Raw genomic sequence first — 16876 nt, forward strand, 5'->3', positions numbered from 1 at the left:
AATTTGTTTTAATATTAACAGGAGGCAGAGTTCGATACCAGAGTCTCCAGAACCCAGCAGTGTGTCTATGAAGAGTGACAGATCCATGGATAAACCGATTTACTTCAGAGGACCAGTGACCAATGACCCGCAGTTTGTTTAGACATTTTTTTAATTAATCTTAGATAATTATCGATTTAACACTCAGTAAAATAACAGTAAATGTACTACACAATTTGCAACATGTGCATCAACATTGATTTAAGCTGAGCAATTTAAACAATTTCATTGCTGCCTTTTTATTTCTCTGAACCATCTTGGATTTTTTTTTCATTATACTGCTTTTTTAAAATGCATCTTGTGTTCTTTATTTATAGATTCATTTATTCATGTTTGGGTAAATAGGTCTTCTAAATGAATAAATGCAAATGTAAGGTTCATTCAAATTAGCTGACTGCTCTAACTGGTGCTCTACAATGCTATTTTGCTTCTCTTTTGTCAGTGTTAACAGTCAGAGATCAGAATCTCCAGAACCCAGCAGTGTGTCTATGAAGAGTGACAGATCTATGGATAAACCCATTTACCTGACTGGACAAGTGACCTCTGATCCTCGGTTAGTATGGACTGTCGAGTATTCCAGGTTTTACTTTCATTTCTCTCTACACATTAGAAAGGCTTTCAAGGTCTGAACAATGCAGCAGGACAACTCATGTTTGCTGTCTACTTTGTTACTTTTGTTTGCAGTGGAAATGCAAGATTTAATGATAGAAGAAACATAACATTGGCGGTGAGAGGTTTATAACCTTTCAAGCTAAATATATTGAAGGGAAAACAAATACACATCAATATAATTAAATGTATTATTAAACTATGCATTTTATATCTTAAATCAAACAATGACAGACTAATGGAAGTTAACTAAATTAGAGTAAAATCTAATCTCGGAAGTGAATTTCATGCCTTCACATTGAGTTACAATATTAACAAATTTCAAGTACACTAATCAAACTTAGCATCAATCAGTACTGTAACAAATTACCCTAAAAATTAGTTACCAATCGAAACAATACTGATATGTTATAACTTCAAAGTGTATATTATACATTGACATAATTGAAGAAGTTGTCAGTATTCATACCAGTTGTGTCTTCAGGCTTGAGTTTTAGCTGAGAGTGTGAAATTCCTTTGTTTTTCAATGAAGAGAACTGCAAGTTATTCCACCACCATGTGCTGTCAGATGTACACCATTAAATTGTTCACCCCTGGAAACACAACTAGCCAGGTTCTAGTTCTGTCACAACACTACACACCTACCTTGATGAATTTAAGTGAATTTTAAGTTGTAAGTGTGTTTGGATAAAAGTGTCTGGTAAACTAAAAAAGGTAAATCTAAGATTCAAGTTGACTAGACTAGAGTAAAAAATGCTCTAAAATGCTATTTTGCTATCAGGAGGAAGAGTCCAAGATCAGATTCTCCAGAACCCAGCAGTGTGTCTATAAAGAGTGACAGATCTATGGATAAACCCATCTACTTCAGAGGACCAGTGACCTCAGACTCTTGGTAAGCAAACATTTAATAGCCAATTTATTGTAGTGTAACTGAGTAATGAAAAATAGGGTCTGCTAAATTAATAAAACTAAATTTATGATATTCAAATAACTGAAGGTCAAAACATGCTATTTTGCTTATCTTTTGTTGTGTTTGCAGGAGCTTGGGTAAGAGATCAGAGTCTCCTGAACACAACAGTGTGTCTATAAAGAGTGACAGGTCTATGGATCAACCCATTAACCTTGGAGGTCCATTGACATCTGACCCTCGGTGAGTAGTCTATAGACCAGGAATGTCCTAACTCGGTTCTGGAGGACCCGTGTCCTGGAGAGTTTAGCTCCAACCCTAATCAAACACACCTGAACCAGCTAATCAAGCTCCTACTAGATGTACTTGAAACTTCCTGGCAGGTGTGTTGAAGCAAATTGGAGCTAAACTCAGCAGGACACCAACCCTCCAGGACTGAGTTTGGACACCCCTGGTATAGACATTCATTTATTTTATTTTCAGCTTAGTCCCTTTATTAATCTGGGGTTGCCACAGAGGAATGAACCGCCAACTTATCCAGCATATGTTTTACGCAGCGGATGCACTCCCAGCTGCAACCCATCACTGGAAAACACCCATACACACTCATTCACACACATACACTACGGACAATTTAGCTTACCCAATTCACCTATACCACATGTTAACCGACGCGAACACAGAGAATACCAACGCTCGAACTAGCGACCTTCTTGCAGTGAGGCGAACGTGCTACCCACAGCACCACCGTGCAGCTTGATATAGACATTTAATAGTCAATTTCATGTAGTAAATCTGAGCTGAATAATCACCCTGCAAACAAACCATTTGCTCACTGGCAAACCGTTGACCCCTAAATTCTGGCCCCACATGGGTAGCCCACACCTAGCCCACAGGAAGCCCTCACTACACACATTAGCTGTGTCTCATTTTAGAGGCCCCATTCTTTGAAGGATGCAGACCTCAAAGGTGAGTCCTTCAGTGTTCACACAGGCCGAACTGAGCATTTTGAATAAAGGTAATAAAATTTGTAAATATAAAACTTACATTAAAGAGCCCATATTATACATGAAATAGGGTCATATTTAGGTTGTAAGGGTCTCCAACAAAAGTCTAATATGCATGCAAGGTCAAAAAACACTTTGATGGTCTTATAATCTGCATTTATTTTTACCTAATTATCCCAGCGACTCCCATATGAATTGTTCAGCGATTCATTTGTTCCCAAACCCCTCCTCAGCGCGAAGCTAATCTGCGCTGATTGGACCGATGACAGCCTGCTGCGATTGGTCGACACGGACAAGGCTTCAGCGTGAGACAGAGTGAAATGCTCAGCTGCTAATCTACAATATAAAAGTAGTCACAGTGCATACACGCTTCATAGTGGATTTTGGCTGCCAGTGGGTGAATGTAAACACAGACGATGGACTAGAAAATACTGACGACGAACTATTTTATTGAGCAAAAAGTCCAAGAACTGGCGAGGAGATCTAGGCTGTCACAGTCTTCTTGCTCTTTTCACACACACACACACACACACGCACACACACACACACACACACACACGCACACACACACACACACACACACACACAGGGCCTGCGCGTCCATAGAGAAGCGGCTGAATAGAGAGGGCGCGGCGCTCAGTTATATCCGCGAATACCCGTGCGTTACACACACGAGGAGACACACACACACACAGGGCCGGCGCGTCCATAGAGAAGCGGCTGAATAGAGAGGGCGCGGCGCTCAGTTATATCCGCGAATACCCGTGCGTTACACACACACACGCACACACACACACACACACACACACACACAGACACATTACTCCTACCCAAGGACACGACACACACGCCTAGAGCGCTAGTTCAGCTTGCTGGGTGCAATTTAGACACCTCACCTCGAACCTGAGCTGAAATATTTTGAAACTTGACCGTTGCATGCGTGTAAACAGCTGACGATCCGTAATCAAAGCGGCACGCGTCACGTTTTCAACGTGGCTTTACACGCGATATGAAAATATAAAGAGTTAACCTGATACAGCACACGCGGTTACAAGTAACAAAACACAACTAAATACATAATTTTAATCGCACGTACTTACACTGGTGAAATGGGGGTAGAAACTGATTCATGATCCACTGATCCATGTTCTGACAGTCTTTACTGATACTTCCTTTAAAAAACTGAAGAAGTCTTCTTTGAAAGCATATAGTTTTCAGAAGCACTCAGAACTGCTCAAGGCTGGGCTATATTGCTGATGTTTCATCTTTGATTAGACTGTCCATAATATCCATCTGCACAGCGTGACTTCATTCGACCGGTGTCTGTCTGTGTGTGTGTGTGAGACTTTTTTTTCTGTTAGTGGGCGGGGCCGCAGGTTTCAAATCTCCTGGGTTTGCGCGCCCAACTACTTGTGTTTCGTAGCTGCGTCATCACGAAACACCTAATGACTCGTTATCAAGACGACTCGTTTGAAGCACTATGAGTCGACTCTTTTATAGATGAATCAATAGTTTTAAACACTGTACACTTACAGATTTAAGCCTTAGCTGGATATTTCACTTCACTTAGAGCTGTGTGACACACTACATGGAAGGGCATTTTCAAAAACCCATAATATGGGCTCTTTAAGCAATCTGAAGGCAAAACATGCTTTACAATACCTGGAAATATATTTACTTGCACATAAAAATGTAAACTCACTTTCTAGTAAGACATTTAATACTCTTCTTTTTAATCATGTGTTTGGATATCCAAGTAAAATAAAACCTAATTCATACATTTAAAACTGTAGTCTAAAGTTTTTTTTAAAAAAAGTAAATGTTTGTCATCAGTTCTCAGTAACACTCAGTTTTTCACTTAACTTATTCTCATTGACTTCATCAATTTATCTGTTTTTGAATCTGTTATTATCATTGACAAAAATATTATTTTAGGGTCTAAAGCTGATGACAATATCAATGTTAGAATATCAACCTTCTGACTGTTGATTCAATGCTAATTCAATGAAGTTCTGCTATCTGGAGTTCAGCCTCAACAGCAGGTTACAAAGTGTAAAACAGGTCAGATTTAGTTGTGTGAGATATTTGTAAGTGTTAAAAGAATTACACAAAATGAACTGTAGTAGGAAAGTTATTCTCACAAACAAAACAATAAAATAAGAAATTCAGTATGTTGCAAGCATACAGTTCAATGTGTCATACCCAAAACAGTTCAAAAATCAAGGTGTGCTGTAAAAAAAGTCACAAGCTTTCAAGAATATTCTGGAAAGGTAAGTCCAGACAAAGGAATTTCCAAAATCTAAAAAATCTAAAATCTAAATCTAAAAATGTTGGGCAGCTGTTAGTAGCCCTCTTTTGTTGGCCATGCTAAGTCAAGGTGAAGGCTGTCCATGCAGGGCCAAAATTTAGACTTTGATCAAACTCTCAATGGCCATGCACTCACAGCCTGCTCTGAGCCCAAATGGGCTGGCCCACACCAGGCCTGCATGGAATTAATGTAGACTATTTACTCAGAGCAATATATCAACTGAATTGAACAAACAAACAATTGAGTTGGCATCAATTACAAATGACATTGCTGATTTTAATAAGTCTGTATGCAATTTTAGAACTTTTTATGGTGCTGCTTCTATAGAATGAAAGCCTACGTTGGAAAGAACAACACTGAAGCATTGACAAGAACATTTGCAGTTAAGACAGAACTGCAGACAGTCAAAGACCAGCACAAAATCAGCATGAAGAATAAGTATGAGAGACTATTTGAGGGAATCAAAGAAAAAAACACTCAAACCCTCCTAAACAGGATCTACACACAACTCTACATCATAGAAGGAGAGAGTGAAGGGGTGAATGAAGAGCATGAGGTTTTACAGATGGAAAAAACAGCCAGAACACAACACTCGCAAGACACTCCAATATACTGCCAAGACATCTTTAAGGCCTCACCTCAATCAGAATCTGAAGAGAAAAAACATATCAAGACGGTTCTTACTAAAGGCATCGCAGGAATTGGAAAAACCGTCTCTGTGCAGAAGCTCATTCTGGATTGGGTTGAGGGAAAATCTAACCAGGATGTAGATTTCATGTTTGTGTTTACATTTCGAGAGCTTAACTTAATTCGAGACCATCAGTACAGTTTTCACAGACTTCTGCTGGACTTTCATCCAGATCTTCATGATCTGGACTCCAGGATTTATGAAGAGTGTAAACTTGTGTTCATCTTTGATGGTCTGGATGAAAGCAGAATTACACTGAGATTTACAGACATTGAGAAGGCTTCTGATGTGACTGAGACTTCATCAGTGGATGTGTTGATGTCGAATCTAATAAAAGGAGATTTGCTTCCTTCTTCTCTCATCTGGATCACCTCCAGACCAGCAGCAGCCAGTCAGATCCCATCCATATACATCAACCGCCTGACAGAAATTCAGGGATTCAATGAGCCTCAGAAGGAGGAATATTTCAGGAAGAGAATCAGCGATGAGCAACAGGCCAACAGAATCATCTCGCACATCAGAAGAGCAAGAAGCCTCCATATCATGTGCCACATACCTGTATTCTGCTGGATCTCATCAACTGTGCTTCAGAAGCTCCTAAAAGATGATCTGAGTACAGAAATCCCTCAAACTCTCACTGAAATGTACATCCACTTCCTGCTGATTCAGATCAATATCAAAAACCAGAAGTATGAGGGGAGGGATCCAGAGAAACTCCTGCAGTCTAACAGAGAAGTGATTGTCAAACTTGCTGAAGTGGCTTTCAAACAGTTGTTGAAGGGCAATATAATGTTCTATGAGGAGGACTTGATTGAGAGCAGCATAAATATCACTGATGCCTCAGTGTATTCTGGGATTTGCACTGAGATTTTTAAGGAGGAATCAGTGATTTATGAGAAGAAAGTGTACAGCTTCATTCATCTGAGTGTCCAGGAGTTTCTTGCTGCTTTTCATGCATTTAACTTTCATGTGAACACAATTATGACGGGGCTGAAAAATTTTGCTTCAATACAAAGTTTGCTTAAAGTTGCAGTTGATGAAGCCCTTGAGAGAGTAAATGGACAGCTGGATCTGTTCCTGCGCTTCCTGCTGGGCATCTCAATGGAGTCTAATCAGAAACTCTTGCAGGATCTACTGACACACAGAGAGGAAAGTGCAGAAAGCATCGGGAGGACCACACAGTACATTAAAGAGAGGCTCAAAGATGGACTTGAACTTTCCACTGAAAGATCCATCAACCTGTTCCTCTGTCTACTGGAAGTGAAAGACCAAACTTTGTCCAGAGAGATTCAAGAATTTGTTAAATCAGACAAACACTCAGAGAAGAAACTCTCTCCTGCTCACTGCTCAGCAGTTGCCTACATGCTTCAGATGTCAGATGAGGTGCTGGATGAGCTGGACCTCAAGAGATACAACACGTCAGCTGAGGGGAGAAGAAGACTACTACCAGCTGTGAGCAACTGCACAAAAGCTATGTGAGTGTTTAATCAGCTTTTATACAGTCTCTTCTGAATTAGTTTCAGTTTTTGTGTCATGAATAAACCTAAAGGGGTAATTGTTTGTGTAAAAGACTAAGATACAATCATCTTATTTATTTAATTCTCAAGCCCTGTTATTTTCTTTCAGTCTCTCTGGCTGTAGTCTCTCTGATCAGTCCTGTGAAATTGTGGCATCAGCTCTAAAGTCCTCAAACTGTGTCTTGAGAGAGCTGGACCTGAGTAACAATGACCTGCAGGATTCAGGAGTCAAGCTTCTTTCTGATGGACTGAAGAGTCCAAACTGTAAAATAGAGATACTGAGGTATGGCTATGAGTGAACAAGTTCCTAATTTTGCCATAGTTAAAAAGGTTTTTTCTTCATCTTCAGTGTTGGATGACAGAAACATCTGTGACAAAAAGTATTCTACCCATGCAAAAACCGACCCATGCAAATAGATGATCACTTATGGCCCGTTTCCACTGAGTAGTATGGTACGGTACACTTTTATGGCCGTTTCCACTGTCAAAAGGTACCAAAAAGTGAACCTTACCATACCGTACCACTTTTTGTGGTACTCAGCACAACAAAAGGGTACCAAAAGGCGGAGCAAGATGTGCAGCTGAACACTATTGATTTACAGAGATACGTCATTAGCTCGTACACAAGCCAGGAGAATGAAAACAAAGGAAGCACCATTTTTAAATACGAGACATTACACTGTAATAATATATACATATATACAGAGCCATGGTCGACCAGAGCTTAAACAATGATGAACAGCCACAAAGCCAAAATGAAGAGCAGAATCTACCCTGTGCCCGTTGATGTTCATAATGCCGTCTAAAGCGCAAGTGGTTTCACTTTCTGGAGAGAGCTCACAGCGCATCTATATTTGAAATAACAAACTTCTTGAGCTGATGATAATAATGTGTGCGTGATTATTGAAGTGCTTCTGACATACGATCCTATAATAAATGCACAAACGCTAGAGTGATGCATGAAAAAACAAAGGAGAAGCCGGAAAAACAAAGGAGCAATTAATTGATTCTTTCAGCAACCTAAAACATGAACAAACAGTCATGTTTAACTATTATCATCACCTTTTGGTTATGAACTCAGAATGGCAGAATTACTTTCTAACAAGAGGTTACATGTGCTGGTGAAGATTAAAGATACAGAGGTTTGCACTGCGTGTTGCGTGTTGTTTTTGAAACCAAATAAGGCCAAAATGTCTGCTGTGTGTAGTTTTTCTGTAATTGGTAACATATCAGAGACTGTAAGGAGCTGTTCATATATGTGGCATTTATTTTATGTAATCGCAGACGTTACAGTAGGCTATTTTGCACAATCATTGATCTGCATGAAGATGAGTAATGAACATTTATACACAAGTATTTATGTGTATAAAGATGATAAAGCCTCTGTTTTGTGCTTCTATGATATGTAAACGACCCATACAGCTTTACTTTGACATTTCCTTGAGCTACAATGACATTGACTGAAACTTTCTGTCGTACACCATTAGTACCCTTTAGGCGGTGGAAATGCAAGCCTGATAAAGGTGACCCATACCGACCAGTACTGTACCACTCAGTGGAAACAGGCCATTAATGTGTATCTGTAAATTATCTGTTTATGTATGTTAATAGGTTGTCTGGTTGCTAATGTTTGCCTGGAGATGATCTGTCTCTTGGTGTGTGTCTGTAGGTTGTCCGGGTGCATGTTAACAGAGGATGGCTGTAGTTATATGTCTTTAGCTCTCAATTTAAATCCATCACACCTCAGAGAGCTGGATCTAAGCTACAATCACCCAGGACAGTCCGGAGTGCTGCTACTCAGTGACAAACTGAACAATCCAAACTACAAGCTGCAGATACTCAAGTAAGCTGAGTGCAAGTCAATAAATCAGACTTTTGCAGCATTAGCCACAACCCAAACTAAAGTAAAATTATATTTTCTTCTTAAATCCATATTGGAACCTACTATACACTCACTGGGTACTTTATTGGGTATACCTTACTAGTACCAGGTCGGACCCCCTTTTGCCTTCAGAACTGCCTTAATCCTTCGTGGCATAGATTCAACAAGGTACTGGAAATATTCCTCAGAGATTTTGCTCCATATTGACATGATAGTATCACACAGTTGCTGCAGATTTGTCGGCTGCACATCCATGATGCAAATCTCCCATTCCATCACATTCCAAACGTGATCTATTGGATTGAGATCTGGTGACTGTGGAGGCCATTTGAGTACAGTCAACTCATTGTCATGTTCAAGAAACCAGTCTGAGATGAATCGCGCTTTATGACATGGAGCATATTCCTACTGTAGAAGATGGGTACACTGTGGTCATAAGGGAATAAACATGGTCAGCAACAATACTCAAGTAGGCTGTGGCATTGACACAATGCTCAATTGGTACTAATGGGCCCAAAGTGTGGCAAGAAAAAATCCCCCACACCATTACACCACCACCACCAGGCTGAATCGTTAATACAAGGCAGGATAGATCCATGCTTTCATGTTGTTGACACCAAATTCTTACCCTACCATCCGAATGTGGCAGCAGAAATCGAGACTCATCAGACCAGGCAAAATTTTTCCAATCTTCTATTGTCAAATTTTGGTAAGCCTGTGCGAATTGTAGCTTGAGTTTCCTGTTCTTAGCTGACAGGAGTGGCACCTGGCCTCAAGGTTGGACATGTTGTGTGTTCAGAGATGTTCTTCTGCATACCTCGGGTGTAGCAAGTGGTTATTTGAGTTACTGTTGCCTTTCTATCAGCTGTAACCAGTCTGGCCATTCTACTTTGACTTCTTGCATCAACAAGGCATTTGTGCCCACAGAACTGCCATTCACTGGATATTTCCCCTTTTTTGTACCATTATCTGTAAACCGTAGTTGTACGTTAAAATCCCAGTCTATCAGCAGTTTCTGAAATACTCAGACCAGCCCATCTGGCACCAACTACCATGCTATGTTAAAAGTCACTTAAATCACTTTTATTCTCTATTCTGATGCTTGGTTTGAACTGCAGCAGATCACCTTGACCATGTCTACATGTCTAAATGCATTGAGTTGCTGCCATGTGAATGGCTGATTAGAAATTTGTGTTAACGAGCAGTTGGACAGGTGTACCTAATAAAGTGGCCAGTGAGTGTATATATTCGATATATAAGTAGCACAGAACGCTATAAATGTGTTAATAAACAAGACTGGGTGAGTATGTATGTAAATACATAAATTTTTAACTACTTACAATTATTTTTCTCTGTATTTTTAGTTTGGATCATGGAGAGTCATTCAGAATCAAACCAGGACTACGAAAATGTGGGTCCTTACTGACACAATCATGCATGAGTACTGTACATAAATGTTTACAAATCAGATAAATAAATTTTTTTACTTATCTTTTTACTTTCAGATGCTTGTGATCTCACTCTGGATCCAAATACGGCACACACACAACTCATTCTCTCCAAGGGGAACAGAAAGGTCACATATGTGAAAGATCATCAGCCATATCCTAATCATCCAGAGAGATTTGAGAAACACGAGCAGGTTCTGTGTAGAGAAAGTCTGACTGGAATCTGTTACTGGGAAGTTGAATGGGAAATTTGGGCCCGTATAGCAGTGGCCTATAAGGGGATCAGCAGGAAAGAAGGGACTATGTGCAATTTTGGAAACAGTGAAAAATCGTGGTGTCTGTTTTGCACTGGTGAGGTTTTTGTTGTATGGCACAATAACATAAGCAAAAACATACCAACTCATCTACTACAATCTAATAGAATAGGTGTCTTTGTGGACTGGCCAGGCGGAATTCTGTCCTTCTACAGCGTCTCTGACATACACACACTCACACTCTTACACACATTCAACACCACGTTCACTGAACCCCTCTATGCTGGATTTAAGGTTTTTGAGTCCTCATTGTCACTGTGTCATATTACACAACACTAAACTGGAGAAATCATCCACTCAGAGATGCCATAGCAGGGTTTGGTTTGAGCTGACTATTGTTTTATAATATGCCTTATGATTTGATCAGCGATTAATTTTCCAAACCCCTGCTTTCTTTGATACTAATCTGTGGTGAGGCCACACAGTAAGAAGGTTCATGGTTCTAGTCCTGGCTGGGTCAGTCTGCATTTCTATGTGGAGTTTGCATGTTTGCATGGTTTCTTCCGGGTGCTCCGGTTTCCCCCACAGTCCAAAGACATGCAGTATAGGTGAATTGAATAAACTAAATTGGCTGTAGTGTATGTGTATGAATGAGAGTGTCTGGATGTTTCCCAGTACTGGGTTGCAGCTGGAAGAGCATCCACTGTGTAAAACATGTGCTGGATAAGTTGCCGGTTCATTCTGCTGTGGCAACCCCTAATGAATAAAGGGACTAAGCCGAAGGAAAATGAAAGAATGAATAATCTGCAGTGATTGGTTCGATAACCCAGTCTGTTGTGATTGGTCGACTGCATGCAAAATGGAAAGGAAGCACCCATCATGGCTTATTAAGACAGTGTTTATTAATTGATTCATTTTCTTTTCGGCTTAGTTCCTTTATTAATCAGGGGTCGCCACAGCGGAATGAACCGCCAACTTACCCAGCATATGTTTTAACGCAGCTGATGCCCTTCCTGTGGCAACCCATTCCTGGGAAATCAAGACAGTGTTTTTTAAAACAATGCAGTTAAGGTCCAGCATATTGCTCTATCCTTAACCATAACCCCAAGTAAAAGCAACTGCATAAATTCAGTAAACCATACCGGTCAATCTTGGGATAAGACCCCCCAACGCACCCAAAACACAGAGTGTCCACTTTCGCTCTATAAAATCACGTGTACAGAATCCTTTTGAGAAACAGTGTCTATTTATCAATATGGAGCACGTCTGACAGTTGCGCATCTCTACATGAACTGTATGAGGATGCAAGGGTATAACAATATGAGGGGCAACAGCTCCTCTAATGGAAAAGAAGGGAATCCCGCCATTTTTATATTTAATTCAGTGATTTATGCTTAAATAAAATGAAAGCACAGAACAGATTCCCATTTAGAGCAAGGGGCCTCCCCTGGTGGTTCGGCGGTATTGGTTAAGTATAGGGAGGATCGGCTCTTTAATGTTTAGTGCCACCCTTCATAGAAAGACTGAAAAAATAGGAGAAATATGGGAAAATACATTTACGGGATGATAGCGGGACAGATTTGTAAAATACTTCAGAATCCTGGGAAAAACGGGAGGATTGACATGTATGTTCTTAATCAGGGGTGATTAGGTAGCTAAGGTGTGTTTGATTATAGGACACCAACCCTCCAGGACCGAGTTTGTGCACATCTGGTCTAAATCAACACAGTGGCAAAAGTTGATCTAATTCGAACATTGGCTGTGCCACAAGCACAAGCTCATTGAAGGTGCATTTAGCTCAAACTATTGAAAAAAAAAAAAGTTAAAGCAGTGATTTCCACGTCCAGTACATCTGATAGTGGCCTGGCAACAACAGATGCCATGGGATCGCAAGCTCAGAACCGCTCATGATGAAACAGCTTAAAATTTGAATAAATCACAAATCATTCAAATGACAAATGATGATTCAAATGAGTCATCTCTCTCTCTCTCTCTCTCTCTCTCTCTCTCTCTCTCTCTCTTTTGTTTTAGCTTTAAACACGGTACACTTTCAGGTTTACAGTTTTTTTACAATTGCTATGACATTTTTTTCAATACAATTAACAAGTTTCCTAAACTCTTAATGCACCAACACACTTTAGGACACACAATTGGCAAAACTGTTAATTCCATGCTTAAAATCACACATTGTAAACTAAACCCCAAAACTGATGTTCAAAATACAGTAATAAACTAACACAATACACTGTCTAACAAAACACTACAAACATGTTTCAAAATCAAATAATTCTTCAAAACACTAACACATGTTCTCTTCCAACAGGAACATTAAGTCAATCATAACACATTGACAATAAAAACACTATCATCAGCTGAAATGACAGAATTTGCATTATTTTATGTGTCAGGTCTGCCCTATTTGAAGCCTCTCTACATTTTTGTTTTGTTGGGTTTAGTAAATGCATGCATTTGTTTCTCTTGCGGCAGAAATTCCAAACAAAAAATGAATGACCATCTCAGAGGAGCTTTATAAAATGTTCAGTTTATGTAAAACAATAAAATAAAACACAGAATTGCTCCAGTACAGACTTTATTTGCAAAAGGACATTACTGCAAGATATACAAACAGAAAAGGCACCGCAATTATAATAAAAAATAAAACAAAGTAATCTTCTATTCTGCCCGATCTTCTGCAGTTGGCCACATGTTCTCATCCACATCACACCTGATATCTTCTATCACCCGGCACAGTGACTGTGGCCCTTTGGTCTATTATGTTTCTCCCACGGAGACATCTTTTCGCCAGTTGAAGCCAGCCTCAGCATAGACAATTTCATGTTCGACTTGACTGGCCTCCAACTCCATGACCCCCTGAAAGTAATTAGACACATTGTATGTAAATGCTGTACTGTTCATCTTTATTTATATAGCGCTTTTACCATGTAGATTGTGTCAAAGCAGCTTTACATAGAAGACTATAGTGATTATAGTACTGTACTGTAGATCTACTGTATGTACTAATGAACTCCAGGTTTGTAGAGTAGTTTAATGCAAAACACACTGTGTATAGTACAGTCATGACTGTATTGCATAACCTTACCTGGAAGTGTAGGTGGAGGAGTTTTTTGATGCGCTCAGTATTTGTTTCAAAAACCTTGAGTCCTCTTTTAGAACACGATCATGTGATTGCAAAAACCTGAGTGTGGTAGATGGGAATCTGCTGTAATAACTGCAATAAGCTGTTTCTCATTAGTAGGGCCAGACAGAATCTGCGGACATTTTTTGCTATTTCCTCTGAGAACTTTGTTAAAAATCTGCGGATTTTTGCAGATTGAGTATTATGACTAAAAACGTAATATATGAAATTAAAAAATTATATGTTTTTTTAATGCAAATCCACTTATTTGGTAAACAAAGCAAGTCTCTCATATAATATATCTACTAAAAGGCAGACTAAAAATATGACTTTACAAACTATTGTAAATAAATCATGAACATTTTAATATTACTATTATTATATCACAATAATATTAGTGAATTTAATCTAAAAGCTGAATAAATGTAAATGTACACACATTCACACAAGTTAATAAAGAGACTCAATGATGGGCTAAAAATCTGCGGATTTCTGCGCTCGCAGATTCCGTGTGGGCCTACTAGCAATGGAAAAATGGAAAAACATGCAGACAATATTTGTATATACAAAATAAGTCTCCAGTTAACGACTCACCCTTTCAATTAATCTGTTCAGAGTTTTCAGTTAAATACTGATTTAAAGGATACATTCAAAGTGAGTCTCCAATTAAAAAAATCATTTATTTAAACAATCCGTTCAAAGTGAGCCTCCAATTGGCAACTTATTCAAAATGAGTGAAAGCAGGGGGTCTTGAGAGTTATTATTCAGAATAATGCAATATATTGTTGTATATGAAAAAGATATCTTCGTCTCCACTTTCAGTGATCTTGTCTTTATTTGTGTTTTGTTTAAAAACTTAACATAATGTAAAATATAACATATTTAGGCTCATGCTTATGTACTGTTGCTGTTACATAAAAGATATAAAACAAGCATGTGTACATGAAATTATTCTTAAAATGGTAACATAATTATGTATGTTGTATATTTATATCAGTCAGCCCACATTTACACACATTTTGTGTTTATTCATACAGTTTTTGTCACATATTCACTCCTTTGCACACTTATAAATTTTTCATCATTAGCATGGTTATCAGTGTATGGCAATTTAATAGAATTAAAAATTTTCATACAATATTGCTGTAAAATTAATTTCATAGGCGACATGGTTCAGTGGTAGCACTCACAGCAAGAAGGTCGCTGGTTTGAGTCCGTCAGTTCTAGGGCGACAGCGCCCTCTGCTGGAGTGACATTCCAAAAGCGTCGACCACTCCATGGAAACCTTGAATGCCTTTTTCTTTGAAGACCCTTGATGATCAATAGAAGCTATCTGCATTAGAGAACACCCCTGTAATGAAGAAACAACCCAATGGAATTATGCTGTTTAACTTAAGTTATTTTCACTTGTATGAATTTACTTATGTTTTGCTCTTAATTTTCTTAAATACGTTTTCAAAATCTAATACAACAATGCATGTTGTTGTTAGCATAAAATGTAATGTTTAAAAGAATAAGGGTAACACAAGAAAAGGTAAGCTAAATTGTCCCTAGTGTAAGTGTGTGAAGACGTTTGGATGTTTCCCAGTGGGTTGCAGCTGGAAGGGCATTCACTGTGTAAAAAAATATGCTGGATACGTTGGCGGTTCATTCCGCTGTTGCGACCCTTAATTAAAAAAGGGACTAAGCCGAAGGAAAATTAACAAATGAATGAAATCCATAAGCTGCTGACATCCATAGTTAAAAAAATAAGGATGTCAATGGCTACAGGTTTCCAACAATCTACAAACTATATTCCATCATATTTGATTTAAAACAGGTTTGGTAATTGTAAAAGAAATAACGTTAGCTTCACTGTCCTCCTCTGATGAAACCAACCAGTGTGTCTTGTAGCGCCCTCTGCTGGAGGAAATTTGCCTTTGCTTTGCTGTGAAAGGTTCCAGGAACAGGACAAAAAAATTAAACAATTTCTGTTTACCCTTTAAACTGACTCTTTTATTCTGAGAATCTGAAATGCTACGACTCTACCGGAGGATTAAACATTTCTAAATTCAGTTTCCATGCTCTGACTTTTTTTCTTTATTAATGAGTGATTTAAATGTTTTATTTAATTGTTTAATTGTCCATTTTTTAAGTAATTTTCAACATTTTTGGGATGTTCCTGCTTTTATGACTTTTTTTAAATTTATCATTTGTTATTTGAAGTGTAATAGGACACGATACCCTTGTTTAATCCAAGGGTTTCAAAAAAGGGCCTAGGATCCCATGTTTATTGAAAAAAAAACGGGGTTCCATGTTTTTAGAAAAAACACAACAACAACAACAACAACAACAACAACAACAACAACAACAACAATAATAATAATAATAATAATAATAATAATAATAACAACAACAACATTAATACTACTGCTACTACTAACAATAAATCATAATGAATAATGAAATTAATAAATAAAAGATGGTTATTGAGGTAAATACACAGTGGTATAAACAACAAATAAACACATTAAAAAAATCTGAAATCGGATAATTAAATTATAAAATAAAATAAAAAAATCAAAGGATTAAATATTAAAATAATCCAGTTTGCTTTAAATAAATTAATAAAACCAGACAAACACTAAATAAAAATAAACGTTTAAATAAAACGAATAATATAAATTGTCAAATAAATGAGTAAAGTTAGCAGTAGGCATACTATTGAGTTATGTAACAATTATGTAGGCCTCTGTTTCTGTATACAAGAAACCACGTACGTACAGATGCTTTTTATTATTTTCATCGTCATGGAGGTCCCCCACAAGAGTAGCCTATAATCATTTACTGGTCTGTGTCATCTAAAATACGGAAAACTCAACACCTATCAATCATAGACTGTAAAAAAATAGCTATCAAAAGACTGACTGTAGTAGTAGTTCCTTGCGCTTCTGAAGATAGCTCAGTCTGGCATTAGTGGGCGTGGCTCGAGAGTGACGTACACAAACACGGGCATGTTCTAGACTGCCTCTGTTTTCAGACTGACTGCAGCTCAGCTGATCGTGACGCACCGCATTCACAGCCTAGAGCGAAGGACATACA

General features: G+C 38.4%; 1 protein-coding gene and 1 long non-coding RNA gene across 3 annotated transcripts; one reads left to right on the forward strand and one right to left on the reverse strand.

Moving 5' to 3' along the window:
* Positions 1–424: 424 nt before the first annotated feature.
* LOC130234485 (protein NLRC3-like) lies at positions 425–13346 on the forward strand. Its single transcript, XM_056464699.1, has 8 exons — positions 425–592; positions 1430–1540; positions 1688–1798; positions 5198–7033; positions 7185–7358; positions 8745–8918; positions 10322–10368; positions 10463–13346. Exons 1-8 carry the CDS (start codon positions 456–458, stop codon positions 10996–10998), a joined length of 3126 nt encoding a protein of 1041 aa, XP_056320674.1. The 5' UTR covers positions 425–455; the 3' UTR covers positions 10999–13346.
* A 95-nt stretch (positions 13347–13441) lies between these two features.
* Positions 13442–16798, reverse strand: LOC130234487 (uncharacterized). 2 transcript variants are annotated; one of them, XR_008838323.1, is made up of 4 exons: positions 16703–16798; positions 14986–15146; positions 13760–13855; positions 13442–13530 (listed from the first exon to the last, which is right to left on the reverse strand). It is a non-coding gene; the product is annotated as an uncharacterized LOC130234487 (long non-coding RNA). The 2 variants fall into 2 exon arrangements; XR_008838322.1 differs by having other exon boundaries at positions 16559–16798.
* Between the last annotated feature and the right edge of the window lie 78 nt (positions 16799–16876).

This window comes from Danio aesculapii, chromosome 9 (genome assembly GCF_903798145.1).
Source record: "Danio aesculapii chromosome 9, fDanAes4.1, whole genome shotgun sequence".
Lineage (NCBI taxonomy): Eukaryota > Metazoa > Chordata > Actinopteri > Cypriniformes > Danionidae > Danio > Danio aesculapii.